Genomic DNA, 16490 nt, shown 5'->3' with positions numbered 1-16490 from the left:
ATTAACCTCCGCCCTGCGCGCGTAGGTACCTAACGAGGGAAAGGTCGGGACCTAACGCAAGGCATCCTCCAGGCTTATTACTACGTGTAGTGTGGCGTGCAGCGCTAGCCTTAGCGGGGAATGAGACATTGCTTACCCGGGTCTGACCCACAACGTATGGTGGGGAAAGCGGATGGACCTCCCACCGACCCGGCAAAAGGTGCAGCAAAGCAGCATGGGCCGTGGCCGTGGTCGGGGGCTAACCACCGAACCGAAACACTTTACGCGTCGTGACGCGGTCTCTTTTTTTTCATTTGGGTTACACCTTGAGGAAAACTAGTCAGCAACAGTCGATTTTATAATCCGAATAATTGCACAACCCCCAAAGACACGGACAAGATATACCTTTACGACTTGAATCACACAGATCCCTAAAAAAAAAAGTCCGACTTTGAAGACGAAATGGAAATCGACGCACCGCCTCCAGCGGCCGCCATAACCTTCTCCTCGGGAGCGGCCGAAAAGGGCAAGCGCAGCGCCGCAAACCTCCCGGTCGAGGCCGAGGACTCGCTTCCCTGGGTCGAAAAGTACCGCCCCGTATCCCTCGCCGACGTGTCTGGCCACCAGGACATCCTCGCGACCATCAACAAGTTTGTCGACGCGAACCGCCTGCCCCACCTGCTGCTGTACGGGCCCCCGGGGACGGGCAAGACGTCGACGATATTGGCGCTGGCGAGGAGGATCTACGGCGCCGATAACGTCCGCCAGATGGTGCTGGAGCTGAACGCGTCAGATGACCGTGGCATTGACGTGGTCAGGGAGCAGATCAAGACGTTTGCAAGCACCAAGCAGATCTTCACCATGGGGCCGAAACCTACACCTTCAGCAGCAGCAGCAGCATCAAACAGCAATAACCCGTCCGCAACCCGCCCGACCCCCTCCTACAAGCTCATCATCCTCGACGAGGCCGACGCCATGACCAACACGGCGCAGATGGCCCTCCGACGCATAATGGAAAAGTACACAGCCAACACGCGGTTCTGCATCATTGCAAACTACGCCCACAAGCTCTCCCCCGCTCTGCTTTCCCGCTGCACGCGGTTCCGTTTCAGTCCGCTCAAGGAGGCCGACATCCGTGTGCTGGTCGACCGCGTCGTCGAGGAGGAGACGGTCAACATCCGGCCGGACGCCGTCGACGCCCTGGTCCGGCTCGCGAGGGGAGACATGCGCCGCGCGCTCAACGTCCTGCAGGCCTGCCACGCGAGCAGCACGCCGCTGCGGGAGAAGGGTGCTGCCGCCGCCGCGGAGGACAAGGCCGTCGTGGTCAGGGATACCATCACGGTCGAGACGATATACAACTGCATCGCGGCCCCGCCGCCAGAGGCGATCAAGGAGATCCTCGACACGCTGCTGGCCACTAGCGATGTCGTGTCGTGCCTCGGCACCATCAATGCGCTCAAGACCACGCGGGGTCTGGCCCTTGCGGATATCATAACCGCGCTCTCCGAGGAGCTGGTTAAGCTGGAGGTCAAGCCTGAGGTTATGATCACATGGCTGGATGGGTTGGCGGAGATCGAGCACCGGGTTGCTGGCGGTGCGGGAGAGGCTGTGCAGACGGGTGCGGTGGTTGGTGTTGTGAGGAGAGGGGTTGAGTTGATGGGTTGAAGGGAACAAAAGGGAAGATTTTAAGGTGGTGTTTTATTAAGAAGGGTCCATATTCTCTGGAGTTGGAGCGGCGTCTTGATGTGTTTTAGTAATGACTCCTTTAATTTGAATCATGATGACAAGAGCTCTTTTTTTTGGATTCCATTTGGTCAACGTTGTTATCTTGGTATTTTCGTGAGCTATATTTCATCCTATAACCCCTTTCACGATGCTGTCAGTCTTTCCCAATGATGTCATGATATTTCTACAACTGGAGCAAATCCCATCCCGTTCTTGGACACATACCAAAAGAACGAACCCGTTTCATACAACATAACAGTACCCAAGAACCCCCAAGAGCCGATGTTGATGATAGAAAGCCAAAGAAAGAAGAAAAAAAAGTCGCTAAACTCCAGCCCATATGTAAAGGTAATGAAATACCAGTCCGCTTATATGACCGCATGACCTTGATAAACCACAAAAACCCCAACCCAAAAAAAAAAAAAGAAAGGAACAAAAAGGTATCACGCACAAACCCACCCAGCCTGGTCATTCACCAACAACGCGTTTATAAGCACCGCCTTCTTCGGATAAGGACAGAGCTTCCTCGTCCTCTGGACGTTCCAATCCGCACCGTAGGCGACGGCACGGATATCGTCTGGCGCGGTGCCGTTCTCGACCCATGTCACCAGCTTGAGGAGGGCGTCGTAGTTGACGTCGCCACGGAAGAGCGGCGTGCCCCAGCCGCGGAGGAACTCCTCTGGCGGCGGGAGCGGGGTCGAGCCCGGCGGCAGGAGCTGCAGGGCCTCTGCCTGTCCGACGCCGGCAAACATCCACGGCGCGTTGACCCACGTCGGGCTGAACCAGCAGTGGTTCATGCCGGGGACCAAAAAGTGGCGGAGGAAGGCGTCGGTCGCCTGCTGGCCTCCCATGGCCTCGCGGGTCTTGTTGTAGTAGTGCGTCGTGGACCGCGTCGGGACCAGGCCGTCGGCCACGCCGTGGTACAGAATCACCTTGCCGCCGCGCCGCTTGAAGGGCGAGAGGTCGTAGTCGTCGGCGCTGGCCTGGCCCGGGTTGACGCGCCGCGAGTCGACCACGACCTGGTCGCTGTACTGCGACAGCTGCCACCTCGTGTCGTTGTAGATCCAGTAGCGGGGGTATTGCGCCACAAAGTCGACCGGGTTGTTGAGGTACGAGACCCAGCCCGTCAGGTCCGTCTCGGAGCTGAGCTGCATGCCGTTCATGACGAGCTGGTCGCCGTTGCCGGTGGAGTTTGCTCCGAGAAAGTAGTCGGCGTACATGCCCTTGACTACAGCAACCTGCTCGGGCGTTATGCAGCCGGGGGTTTGAGGCGCGCCGGGAAGGCAGGTGAAGCGGGTAAAGTCGAAGAGGCAGAGCTCGGGCGCGCTGACGATGCCGTCGACGACGCCGTCGGCCGCGTCGCACTGAAGCTGCACCTGGGCCACGAGCGTCTGCCACGGCCCGCCGGTGGCGTAGTTGGACGCGTCAAAGATCAGGCTCCCGTCGGGCCGGACGTTGGACTTGCCCATCTTGGCGGCCCATGGCATCAGGTCCTTGGTGTCCCAGGCCGGTGCACCGATCAGCGCCCCGTCCCAGCTTTCCGGGTCGCCCTGGATCGCCTTGAGGGCCTGTCTGCCGCCGGTCGAGCAGCCGGTAAAGTAGGAGCGCGAGGGTCTCTCCTGGTAGTAGCCGGCCACGACCTGCTTGGCCACCAGCGAGGATCCCCGCATGGCGCGGTAGCCCCAGTCAAGCAACCTATCGGGGCGGTTGAGACCCCAGGACAGGTCGCCGGGGCCGGAGCTGTGACCCGTGTCGGTGGACATGGTGGCGAAGCCATAGTGCGGGCCGGATCCCATGTATGGCCAGTTGATGCCGCCGAGGAACGCGCCATTGCCGACAGCCAGGAATCTACCGTTCCAAGTGTCCGATGGCGGCAGGAACATGCCAAAGCGGTAGTTTGACGTTGGGTTGGCAGTCGAGTTCTTCACACTCACAATGATGGCACAGACCTCTGGTAGCTGAGTTGCGTTGAACGTAGAGGCTAGGTCCTTTGCCCCTTCACCGAAAGACCCTCCCTCGGGGACAGGCACGGCCGTCTCAAGGCTAACGTTGACGCCGTTTTCCTTGTAGGACTGCAGGACCGACGAAAGATACGAGGACGTGCATTGTGCTGCTCGCGTTGGTGGCGGTGATGGTGATGGTGGTGGTATGCTATGGTAAGGCTTGGGGCGATACCTATCCTCTTGAGACTGCGGAGACTTAGCCTCGCAGCGACGTGAATGCAGACTCTTGCCATGCAGAGACTTTCCCAGAAGCTGTTGCTCTGGGACTGCTGCACCTTGGGATCTGTCGGCGAGGGTGCCAACGGCCGCGAGGCCAAGCAGTATGGTGTGCCCAATCATTGATGGGCGAACCCGCGCTGTGCGTGCGGCTGCAGGTAAGCGATCCGAAGAGATCAAATGGAAAAAAAAGGCTGGAGATGATGGACGTTAGGGTACCTTAGGTATGGAGCCTGTTGAGACGATGAGGTATTTCGTCCGATCTGAGAAACACGCAATAACCTGCCGGGCTGATGCTCTAGCCTTATATTGACTCGAAGGCTGCTCACCTCAAGGAAGCGAGGGACGGTGAGATTCCCTGACAGGTCATCATGTAATGTAGCCAATTTTAGTTCAGACTCTTCCCATTCTAGTGTAGGTACCTAGGTAGGTACGGATACCAAGACGTCCTCGTCACGCAGGAGCTGAGCAGAAGTAAGATTGTTGATGATGTTTTGACCTACCTTTCTGGGTAACTAACATGAACCGATATTGTCTGGGTCGAATCCAATGAGAGGTCAGTGCCTCGGCCGGCTGACAATGGTGCAAAATGCACCAAGTCGCACATCACTGTCCAGATTCGGCAACTGAAGATGTTTCGCCCTCTCACAAAAACATGGACGGCTCACTTGGATCCCGTGCCTTTTCTCGAAAAAGCAATAAGCGCAAGGCTGACGTGGTCAAGGTCACGCTTTGCACCCGCGGGAAACTCGCGACTTGTCCAAAGCAAAGTAACGTAGGTAGGTGCCTTTCTTTGTGTGGCTAGACCAGTGCTTTGCGCACACACGCTTTTCGAACTAGGCTAGGAGAATAGCTGGAGGATCCGGTGCCGTCGGCCCCACCTCCACTCGAAGCCATCTCTGTATTTTGACCTTTGGGGGGGGTCTTGTTTTTTGTTTGCCCGCCTGCCCGCTCGCTCGAATTTTTTGGCGCTATTTTGAGTAGCTTCCTGTACCGGCGTAGTCTTGGCGCAATTCGGGCAGGTAGTAACACTCAAAGTCTCACAAGAGAGACAGCCATGATGGCGTCAAAGAGGTGTGTAAGACGGACAGACATCGTATTTTGTATGCGGTGGTGTCCTGGTTTTTTTTTTTGTTTTGTTCTTTCTTCCGCACACGCACCGAACACAGCATCAACGTATCTGCACGTATTCGGCCCAAAGCCCGATTTTGCCTCGTAACTTTTTGTATCTGTTAATAAACATTTTGCCCGAACAAAATATAGCGAGAAACTGTCACGCGTGTTCGGCGATTATGGGCCCTTTGTCATTCGTTTGCTCCGACTTTAATTCATAGCCGATCGAAAACTCTTTTTTTTTTTCTTGACTCGCCGCGGTTTTTTGGGTTTTTTTTTTCCACGTGTAGGCGGATACTTGGTGTATATTCCTTGGCGCTCGCCATAACATGTCACTTATGAGCGCCAGCTGCGGCATCGCGTGTATGCACGCACTGGCAAGGGGAGGGAGCCAAGTGGTTGGGAAATAGTACACGATTGCTAGGGGACTTTGTACAAAATAGAAATGATATCATACTGCGCACTAGTTGGAGGCGTGAGCGCAAGGCTGGGCCAAGTTGATGCTGTACCAGTAGGTAAGAAGGGAGTAACACTTGTTGATCTCTTCATCAGCAGCGAAATTAAACAGGAAAAAAAATGCAGCCCAAAGTGATTCTATCCGCCGCTTATTTGTTACAACCTCGGCGACCCCGACACTTATTGGAGCGCGAATATCGTGAACAAAAAAAAAAAAAAAAAAGACAGATGACAGCTAGAGTGAGCTATCCATAGACCGCAGCCCGTGTGCCACCCGAAATCCCCCCCGCTACTCAAAAAGTGTGAGGTGTGAGATTTGGCAGGACGACACAAAAAGTGACCATTTGTTGCGCAAACCCGATGGTGGTGGTAAAATCGTCAGATTTTCCCCTGTTCACTTTGTTCAGGTATTGTTGAGCAACGGGATCTGACTGACGATGGGGCCAAGATGCCTGCTGGAGTTGGCGACTTCACTTCAGTTCAGACGACGATATAAAAAGCAATAGGGGGGAAAAAGGGAAAAGAATAAAAACAGAGATATAACCCAACCAGGTTGCTCCCAGAATAATTTTAATCCAATGTTTTGCGGCAAGTACCACGCTTTGCCGAGCACAAAGAAGTTTATATATGCCTAACTTATCAGGTGAAATTTGCGGGGGGGACGGTACAAAATGCCCCACTTATTGTCACTAAGACTGCAGTGCCTCGTTCGCTCGGGCTGAAATTCCTAAAAGCTCAAGAAATAGACTTGCGGCAGAACATCGTTCCGTTCAGTTAGATCAGCAAACACCAACTCACTCTAATCTTTGGAAATGTCTAGAATTCGGTTATCAAGATCGTTATTCCAGATTGTTCTAATCAGAGCGTTTGTGCTTCCCGATCGAAGAATCCTTCCACTAAATTAGATGCGAAAATCATAATCAATGAGGAATTGCGTTCCTTTCCCGTTCACAAGGTATATTAAGCTTGCTAGAATAGCTTACATAAGGTAGCGTAGGTGGGTACCCAACCTTGAAAGCTTACCCAAGCAAGCCAAGTAACCAGGGTGGCAGAGGCCAATTACCACAATCTATAGGCTGTGCAAATCGCCATAAACCAGCAGACAGCTGTCACTTCAGTACGAAACGATGGTGAAAAGAGGACTAAACGGCGTCTCAGATGATAGATCTTGGAATTCTTTTCTAAACAACTTAAGAATACAGTTAAGCTACTACTTTTTCTTAAGAAAATAAAAAAAAACCCCAACCCACGCCGAGTCTGGCATGGCCTACAAGATTTATTCATGTCTTGACCAGAATAGTGCCTGTGGCAAAAAGCGGCCTCTCCGTTCCCCTTATTGCTGATTGCCCCACAAAAACAACCAAGAAAAACGAAGATGGCCATGTGCTCGCTTGACAATAATAGATTTTCCTTACCGCAGCAAGTCTGCCAAGTCTTGATCGCCACTCAAACTTGGCGATTTAATACTTGGCCACAAGTATAATATTTTGACCAGGATTTAAAAAGAAAATGGGCAAGTCCGGATTTGAGTCTCTGGTATTTTAGTGAGAGAGCTGAGCGGAAGGATAAATGTGAATCCCTGGAGGTGGCGACTGACAAGGTGGATAAAAAAGAGACGAAAAGGCGTCAAAGAAGAAAAGGAATACTATGGAAAGCGTACCCGCACTCAAGTGTGTAGGGCTACAAGTGCTATAACATTTACATTAAGGCCGGAAAAGGCAACTGAAAGAAAATCCACCTTAACCATGGCTGTGCAATTTTGGTGATGCGGAGGTGATGGAGAGGGAGCACTTTATCTGGTGCAAACAAGCAATGCCTACCATGCAGTCGCTTCGGTTAGATCCAGACTAGGGAAAAACGTTTTTGTACTCGGCGAGTCGGAAAATCTCAACGGCTACAGACAAGGCAAGGTAACCTGAGACAAATGTCAAGACATTTAGTTCAACTCAAAAGTCGACAGACGTTTGAGTCAACCCAAGACGGACGATGATGTCGCTTATCAGTAAATGGTATATAAATTATCTTACTTCGTAAGTAGGATGCATTAGCTGCCGTTGACTCGTTGTGTTATACCAAATGCAACCCTGTCAAGGCATGCATGGACACAAACCTGGTCTTTTTTTTTTTTTTTTTTTTTTTTTTTTTTGTATCTCTGTTGTAAATATTACTGCGTGTACTTCTTAGCATCAAATACATTAATATTATCGTAACAGGAACTCGGTTTTATTACACAGTTAAAAAACCATACAGTAAATGTGACAGATATGACGTGACGTGACATGACAAGTCCAGTCCTGGGATCTCCCAGTGCGTCACTACAATGGATCTTCGCATGAGCAAGCACCACAGCACCACAGCACCACAGCACCACAGCACCACGTAAGTCGATCGGAAATCACCTTCGCGTAAAACGGTTTGCCAAGCGCCCTCGGTTCGCATTAGGAAGTAAAGTAACATCACACCTGTTCCTGGCTTCACATTTTGACTTTTTCCACGTTCTCAGGGTCACAGCGCCAAAACGACACAATACACAAGTCAGTGGAAGCTCCGAAGCGCGGTAAGTGGGAGACGTTGAAACCGAAACTGAAAAATATGCTACGGCAAATGACTACAGTAAATTAGGGTGATAAATAGTAAAAAATAAAAAATAAAACTTTTAAAATTTGATAGAGTTAACAAAGATAAAAGTGTCTGAGTTTTCAAATTGTAGAAGGCTGCCCTGTGTAAAAAGCTACAGACGGTTGAAGGTTATGAGTTTGTGAGGTTTATTTTGGTCATTTTTTTGATGACGGTCGCCCGATTTTGCAGGCCCGGTTGTTTTGTCCCCCCACATTGATCCTTGCCTTCGTCTCATGCATTTTCTTTGAGATTTCCAGATTTGCGCAGGGAAAATCCCCACTCCGCTGAAACTCCAAGCCCCTGGGAATGAACATGCTATTTGACACTGGAACATTTGTCAATCGGGATCCTCACAGAAGAAGGGCAAACACAGGACCAAGGTGAAATAACACTGTAAAAAAGAACGGGAAATCGTTGAGTTCGTGAATGTTCATGCACTCTTTGCTTCCGGCCCGAGGTTGCTGACCAGATGCTCCTCTTTTGACAACTCACCCCAGTCCAACATCGTTGTTTGGTTACAGTACCAACTGTGTGGTTCTATTAATCAAATTTGACCGGGCAAGAAATGGATCCAAGAATCGGAAAAGAATGGAAATGCTGGGGTTTGGGCTGCACGTTGGCTTGGTGAACATACTACTGTATGTTACAGTACTGCAATGAGAAATCAATAATTTAATCCATTTATCCGTCCTAGACTAACCGCCAGCTAATTGCTTCGTTAAATCTTTCCAGGTACTGTACAAAAGATTGCACGATTCTGTACAGTAGTATTGTTCCATCAGTAAGTGGCACCATCGTTTTAGGCGACATGACTGACTATAGGAAAAGTAAATCTCCGTGTGTCGAGCAATTTGCTCCATTATCAGCTGTTCAAAGAGAGGAGGAAAAAAAAAACTTTATCATTCAATAAACGACTAAGCAAAAAAAAAAAAAAAAACACCCTTTACCACATGATACGGGAACACCGATGCGGTATTCCCACCAATGATGATACCTACTTTGTCTGACGTCGTCCATGTCCTGTCCTGTCCCATGAATTCATTCCCCTGAACCCTCCTATCGCAATTGAAGGGCCCGCCTCCCTTTAGTTCTCAACTCATCCCAACCCCTTGTAACATATACACAGAGCTTACCAGGACTCTGTGGGCGAACCAACGTGCTTGCCCTCGGCAGCATCCGACAAATGGTGCCACACCTTTTTGAATCTTGAAGATTTCGATCCATGCTTTGCCCCATCAATGGATCCAGGGTCCCTTCTTAACGAACCCACCTGGCATGAATCTGATGGAAATCCCAAGCGAATAACGCCACATCACGCAGCGGAGCCTCCCTTGCCTCCCCTCCCAATCATACCCTTTTGTTCCCAGCCAGACTGAGCCGTCAACCCGGGACCCCAGTTGGCGATCCTGGGATTATACCCCCAAGACCCCCCCCTCCCAAAGTATTAGCGCCCACCGGTAAATCGGTCGCGATCATCACCATGGTGAAACGCGGCCAGCCCTGACAGGTCAGGTCGAGAAGGTTGCCCTGTTTGGCAACATCACCCGGGAATGGAGCTCTAATTCTGGTGGAATTGCAATCTGTCTATCGCAGACGGAAGCCAAGGCCCCCAAGAGTGACAACGGTGATCGGTCATGCTGGCTGGCCGGTGACCGATGGATGACACGGCTAGTACCCACCGTTGCATTTCGCCATTTGACGATCCCACCCTTCGGAATACCTCTGGAAAAAAAAAAAAAAAAAAAAAAAAGCGATATAAAGGCATCTTATTTCCTCTCTGCTTGGTTCTATTTTTCTCCTCTGACCACAAGCAACACACTCCTGTCCGGAACAAAAACACATTCTCTTCGATACTCCTCTTTTATCCATTCGCTTCATTGACTGAGCACTATCAACATTCTCTTCTTTCGACGACAAGCATAGCCTTGACTCAGCATTAACCCTCACGCTCATTCCCGCCAGACGGTGTATTAACAGCCTTTGCTTCCTCGGATAAGCATTATCATCAAGATATCCAACATCTTTTGAAAAGATTTGACCAAGAAATCTCCAAAAAAATGCCTTCCTTCACCCTCAAGACCTTCGCCACCGCCCTGGTCGGCGCCGCCTCCGTCTCTGCCCACGGTCACGTCACCATGGTCACTGTTAACGGCAAGAACTTCACGGGCTTCAACCCCTTCATGGGTGGCATCAACGCCAACACCCTGACCGCCACGACCGTCGGCTGGGGCACGACCTTGTCCAACAACGGCTTCGTGCCCGCGGGCTCGTTAGGCACCTCCGACATTGCCTGCGGCAACAACTCCCAGGCCGCCCCGGGCTCGGTCACACTGGCGGCTGGTGACACCATGACCCTCCAGTGGGACCAATGGGACTTCACAAGCCACAAGGGCCCCATCATCAACTACCTCGCCAACTGCGGCGACGCCGGGTGCGCCAAGGCCGAAGCTGGCTCGCTCGAGTTCTTCAAGATCAGCCAGGACGGTCTGAACAACGGCGTCTGGGCCACGGACACCTTCCACAACAATGGCCTCAAGGCCAACGTCACCATCGACCGTAACATTGCCCCGGGCAACTACGCCCTCCGCCACGAGATCATCGCCCTCCACGCGGCTGAAAACGTGGGCGGTGCCCAGTTTTACCCCCAGTGCATCAACCTCATAGTCACCGGTGGCGGCTCGGAAAAGCCCGCCAGCACCACCAAGGCCGCGGCTCTCTACAAGGAGACCGACGCGGGTATCCATGTTGACATTTACAACGGCCTCAAGGTCTACCCCTTCCCCGGTCCCGCCATCGCCATTGGTGCCGGTGCTACCGGTGGCAGCGGCAACAGCAGCAGCAAGAGCGCCGCCACCACAGACAACTGCAACGTGTCCAAGCGTGAGGCCCGCAAGAGCCGCCGCGAAGCTGCCCGTCTGTCTGCCCGTACGGCCGAGGTCCTCGCCCAGGATGAGTAAAGAAACACAAAATGTAATTTTTAACCCTTGTCACATTTTGTTGTGGGTCTTGGTTTGGGAGTCGGCAAGCTTCCTGCGACCATCCCCCGGTGGTTTCGCTTTCTTTTGGCACTCCTTTTTTTTCAACTTGATCGATCTTGGAATCATCTTCTTGCAAAAAAGGTCCAAAGCTGTATATATCTATCTGTGGCATTTTTTTCCTTGTGTTTTTGTTGCGGACAAGAGGAGCTAACTGTACCGAAGGGGAAGTGGCTTCTCAATGGAGTAGCAGTGGTACAGAGATAGCGGTAAATATATTAAATTCTCTAAAAACAAAACCTGAAACATATCGCCATGGTGAAACGTAGTTTTGGTACATGAATTGATCGAGTTTGTCGAGTTCATGACTTGACTAGCAAATAGATATATTTAAATTCAACTCAAGAAAGTTTTCGGTGCTTTGTTTTGGAAACGATTTGAATCTCCATTGGGTTCGTTCGGCCCCCATGTGCAGATCGCATGGTTGTCGATCTTACAAACTGAATGGAGATGGGATATAATTAGCAAGACAACAACAAAACTAGGATCTTCTGGTTATTCAGTCGATCCCGCGTAAAATCAAAGAAAAAATAAAGAACAAAATAATTACCTTGTTGCTTAGCCTCACCAAGACACCCTAAACCCGGCTATAAAGTCAAGTAAGAAATGTTGGCTGTATTACTGTTCCCTCGAACACCTGGTCAATTGGGGTTATTGCATTGCTTGGTTGGTGGTGTTGGGTGCCTAAAGCCTAGTCCCGATGCGGCTGTAAGCCACCGCTTTACCTGCAGTACCTGGGTACCTAAGTAGGTAAACTTGCCCAAATTCGGCTTACAAAGTAAGCACAGTAAAATACCCTTACTGCAAGTTGTACACAGCCGCGATCGTTTTGGATTATTGATTTCAAGGTGCTTAGGTAGCTACCATCGTGAGTAAAGCCTACAAATTTTGATGGTGATGATGTGACGATGGGCAAGATAAAAGAACCCATGGCTGTCTTTGTTTAAAATCCTCTCAATCTTGATCATCCTTATCATCATTGCAATTCTGACTATAACAATACACAACCTAGCATCGGTTTAACCAGCTTAATACCCAGACACAAAATACATAATCATTGCTTTATTGCAGTCATTTAATCCGGAATTTACTACTTTCTAAAACAGCGAAAAGAAACACACAAAAAAAAAAAAAAATGCGCTTCACAATCGTCATCCTCGCCACAGCCTCCCTGGCCGCGGCCGCTCCCTTGAGCGTCTTTGGGCTTCTCACCGAGGGGAGGTCATGCACCGGTGCCGAGTACACCTGCGGTAAGCTGTTTGACAACAAGCAGACGTACACATGTCAGGACGGCCGTTTTAGGAAGGGCGCCAAGTGCGCAAACAGCTGTAGCAAGTCGGGCGAGGCTGTCGTTTGCGATTTGTGAATGATGAGCAATTAGGGGCAAACTGTTTTTTTTTCATACTTTTCTTTTTTCTTCTCTTTTCTATTCTTTTTTTTCGCCATTAACTGGCGTATCCTTTTTTTCCCGCAGTCCATTTTTGGGATTGTATCTAGCGGATGGCGTTTGGGAAGGCTTTTGGGATTTAATGCGATTGATTTGTTTGGGAGTTTGTTTCTTTACTTTATTCTCATCTTCTTCTATTTGCCTGCAGGCAACGGCGTACCCAGCGGCTTTTGAAGAATGAAAAGGGACAGGAAATATCAAAGATACCAAAAATCCTATTTTGTTCTTGATTCAAGAATCTGCGTGATGATGCTGAATGGAATTTGGTATTTTATTTTCAACTTGGCTAACACACGACCGTGAATATTGCTCTGTAAACACTCCCCCTAAATGCTTTCTGTCCATACGTACCTTATTTTCAGGCATGCAAACTATCATCATCTGTCCCAGAAGAACTCCCCCTCCTCGCCTCCCAGCCCTGCTGCCGCTGATTATAACCATTGTAACTACTCATAGCCTGCCCCACAGGCATCCCAACACCACCACCACCACCACCCTGCCACCTCTGCTGCGTCCTTTGACGCTCGAGCCCGACATTCCGCAAGCCGGTTCGACCACCCTGCCGCCGCGCCCGATCCCACGTGCGGTCGATGTACAAGCTCGGCGGGGCCTCGTCGTCGCCCGCTGCACGCCGGCCCGCCACTCTGCGCAGGCAGCGGCGCGCGAACCAGGGCAGAAAAGTCCCGACTTGGTACTTGATAAAGACGCGCTTCGGCACCGCAAAGACGAGGTCCAGGTCTTCGAGGGAGCGGCGCTTCGTCTCCTCGACCAGGAGGAACACGAGGACCAGGGAAAGAAGGTTCAGGCCTGAGAAGAGGGCGAGGCAGCCTGCGTCGCCGAGGCTCGAGTAGATGCTTTATCGAGGAAGCGATTTTGCTTTGATTAGAGTGGAATGTGTATGGATGACTGAGCGCATGGGAATTTTATGGACTTACTTGAGAAAGAAAATCGAGAGTATCCCAGCAAAGGTTAGATTGGTGGCGATGGCAAAGGCACATCCCTAAGGCGAGTTGTTTAGTGTTTGGTCTGATAGCGGGTTCGAAAAAGTAGACAAAGGGATACACATCCGGCTTACAATCTCACGATGTGAGAGGGGGAAGCTATTGTAAATCTATGTTAACATCAAACTATGGATATTGTGGGTAATTCAGTAGGAGCTTAAGCACAACCTACCTCTCTGAAGCGAGGGTAAATGGGATAGGTCCTATAAAAACAGCCCGTTTAGTAGATCTTCTGGTAGAGCACTGTATTTCAGTTACATTGGAAATAGCCCAAACCATGAACCAACAAAAAGCGCACTTACCCAACCCAGGAGAGTAGGCGGCCGCAAACACTGACCGTTGACAACTAAACGTCAGCCTCATAATATTCTACCAAGAGGATGGGCGCCGTGAATTGGCCAAAACCTACAAAATAGCCACATGACCACAACCCCGATCCGAAAGTCCACATCTGGGATGCTGAATGAAGCAGCAGCAGCCCCCATAGACAGTGCCATTAGCGGCAGCGTGATGATCAACCACTTCCGCCGGCCGAGGGTATCGATTGTTCGGATCGCAGGGAGTGCAAAGATGAAGTTGATGGCCCCTTTCCCGCTCGTCAGCTTGCTGCCCCGGCTTGAAAGAATTTCCTTGCTGAATTCAAGCCCTGAAAGGAGACTTACCAAAACCGCAACTAAAGCCAAACGCTGCCATGCGCTTATGGTAGCCTGTCTGGTCATTCACATCGCTCCGGGAGCCGATGCGAAGAAATAAATCTCCCGAATAGAAGGCCAGGATGTTTACTATTTAATCAGGGCAGCCATCAGTTGGTTTCTGCAGGGCTTTTATCCCAAAGGCCAAGGGTAATGAGGAAGGGCGATGAAGGGGAAAATAATATGGCTCACTCCCGCACAGCTGTTGGCAAAGATTGACGGTGGAGCTGCTTATCAGCGCATTCCGCAACCTCCTCTCTGCAAACAGCTGTTGTATCAGCATACCATACTCGACAACCCGGCCAACGAATCCTCGACGTATCCGTTTGACCGTCTTAGGTGGGCCGAGGTATTCCTCCTGCTCGATGGACTTGTGCATGAGGTAGAGATCTCTGAGGGCTTGCAGCTAACATTAAGAGGGGGAAAAAAGTGTCAGTCCGCCTCGAGAAAGACCGTATTCAACCTTGCCTTCACTTGAGAAGGAAAAGGCCCAAACATCTCCAGAGAATCCTGCACAAACCTCCGTGTTCCTTAGCTTCTTCAAGATCGTAAACGCCTTGGCAGGGCTATAGTTTGGCGACCTCGGCCGCATGTAGTAGCGCGGGCTCTCGGGGCAGTACCACAGACCGACCAGCATCATAATAGAAGGCACGACAGGCCCGCCGAGGATCAGGGACAGCGCAAGCTCCTGATTGTCACCGCATGCTGCGTGGAAGATGATGTTGAAGATGAAGCCCATCATGATCCAAAGGCGACCCTGGATGGTAAGCAACCATCTGTCAGAGACAAATCCAGCGAAGTCATTCTTCGAGGAAATCAGGAGTCAACCCCCTTTTCGAGAAAAAGGCAAAGAACACTTACCATAGCTGCCATGCCAGGATTGACGTCCCTCTCCAAAAGCCTGTCCCGCCAATGTCAGTCTTACCCAAAAGGGGGAAAAAAAAGAAACCATGAGCTTGAAAAAATTTCACAGCAACAATGCTCACCAATAGAGGTCTCACTAGCCAAAATCGGCGTGCTAACCGCTTTGATTCCCATGCCCAACCCGTTAAAAACCCTTACGGCAAGCAGCACATCCCACCGCCTCAGAAACGCCGCCGCCAGACTCGTGGCGAGGATGAGCAGCGCCGCGACGACCATGGCGCCCCTGCGCCCGACCGCCTTGTTGACGGGGAGCGCCAGCAGACAGCCCAGCAGCCCTGCGGCCAGGAACGGAGCTGCGTTGGCCGCGCCGAGCCGCCACCTGTCCAGCTCGACCGTCTCACCACCGCGGGCGGCGGCCGGCACCCACGGCACCTGGAGGCCGAGCAAGGTGGCGTAGGTGGAGGCGCCGTTGACGGAGCTCTGGACGTGGCCCTGCAGGAAGGCGGCGAGGCTGACGGTGAGGACGACGATGCGCATGCCGCGCTCGCTAAACGTCGCGTCCCGCTCGTTCCGCAGCGCGCGTTTCTCCGCCCCGGTCAGCACGACCGGCAGCAGCTGCTCGGCAGAGGAGGCAGTACTCTCGATGCCGACGCCGCGGGCCACATCGTCGTACGTCCGAATGTCCTTGGCAACGCGCGCGGCGCGGAGGAGCTTGTTGGCGGACCCGGGCACGTCGGAGAACCAGGTGCGCGCAAACTGCTGGGCGTCCGCGGCGAGGTCCTCGTCCGTCACGTGCGCGAGCGGGTTGTCGATGATGGCGCGGTTGTTGATCCGCCGCCGTCGGGCTTGGGCTTGGAGTCGTTGACGGTGGCGGTGGCGGTGGTCGTCGGTCCTGGAGGGGGTTGCGGTAACGCCTTTGTTGTTGGGGTCCATTCCTCTGCCTTCCTGGCCTCTGGCGGACTGCTGCTGCTCCTGATCCTGACCGTATGAGGATTGCGGTGTTCTCGCCGGTGGCGCAAACGCAAAGCGAGTAGGGCTGGCTAGCTCATCGGATGTCATTCTGCAAAAATCCGTATATGCTTTGGGCGGCGTAGTTGTCACGAGGTTCTAGGCAGGTCAGGCTGGCGGCTGGTTTGGAAAGAAATCATCCTAATCTCCATATATCAAGGTCCGATCGAATGTGCAATGGCCTGCTGCAGACCTTCAAGTAGGTAGATCAGGTTGGGCTGTCAATTAAATTCTGCTAGAGACTATAGATTCGAATAAAAAAGTAACTGAAATAAGCATAAGCATACAACCTGCCATGCAACTCCATTGAAAGGGCTGCAAGATGTTTTTGG

General features: G+C 51.6%; 5 protein-coding genes across 5 annotated transcripts; 3 read left to right on the top strand and 2 right to left on the bottom strand.

Moving 5' to 3' along the window:
• Window positions 1–441: 441 nt before the first annotated feature.
• On the top strand, window positions 442–1644 carry PgNI_06499 (uncharacterized protein; the record flags this gene model as incomplete). The annotated part of the gene is made up of 1 exon (XM_031126523.1): window positions 442–1644. The coding sequence occupies one exon, from the start codon at window positions 442–444 to the stop codon at window positions 1642–1644; it is 1203 nt and encodes a 400-aa protein (XP_030982582.1).
• Window positions 1645–2147: 503 nt separating this feature from the next.
• On the bottom strand, window positions 2148–4046 carry PgNI_06498 (uncharacterized protein; the record flags this gene model as incomplete). Its single annotated transcript, XM_031126522.1, has 1 exon — window positions 2148–4046. One exon carries the CDS (start codon window positions 4044–4046, stop codon window positions 2148–2150), a length of 1899 nt encoding a protein of 632 aa, XP_030982425.1.
• Window positions 4047–10168: 6122 nt separating this feature from the next.
• PgNI_06497 (uncharacterized protein) lies at window positions 10169–11068 on the top strand (the record flags this gene model as incomplete). Its single annotated transcript, XM_031126521.1, has 1 exon — window positions 10169–11068. The coding sequence occupies one exon, from the start codon at window positions 10169–10171 to the stop codon at window positions 11066–11068; it is 900 nt and encodes a 299-aa protein (XP_030982417.1).
• Window positions 11069–12281: 1213 nt separating this feature from the next.
• On the top strand, window positions 12282–12512 carry PgNI_06496 (uncharacterized protein; the record flags this gene model as incomplete). The annotated part of the gene is made up of 1 exon (XM_031126520.1): window positions 12282–12512. One exon carries the CDS (start codon window positions 12282–12284, stop codon window positions 12510–12512), a length of 231 nt encoding a protein of 76 aa, XP_030982416.1.
• Window positions 12513–12859: 347 nt separating this feature from the next.
• Window positions 12860–16209, bottom strand: PgNI_06495 (uncharacterized protein; the record flags this gene model as incomplete). The annotated part of the gene is made up of 11 exons (XM_031126519.1): window positions 12860–13447; window positions 13529–13593; window positions 13669–13693; window positions 13767–13797; window positions 13897–13926; window positions 14004–14180; window positions 14257–14376; window positions 14479–14692; window positions 14807–15043; window positions 15148–15152; window positions 15273–16209. The coding sequence occupies 11 exons, from the start codon at window positions 16207–16209 to the stop codon at window positions 12952–12954; spliced, it is 2337 nt and encodes a 778-aa protein (XP_030982573.1). The 3' UTR covers window positions 12860–12951.
• Window positions 16210–16490: the final 281 nt, after the last annotated feature.

The sequence above is a fragment of the Pyricularia grisea genome, chromosome I (genome assembly GCF_004355905.1).
Source record: "Pyricularia grisea strain NI907 chromosome I, whole genome shotgun sequence".
Lineage (NCBI taxonomy): Eukaryota > Fungi > Ascomycota > Sordariomycetes > Magnaporthales > Pyriculariaceae > Pyricularia > Pyricularia grisea.
Note: the sequence above shows the minus strand (reverse complement) of the source record. Positions and strands in the feature narration are given on the sequence as shown.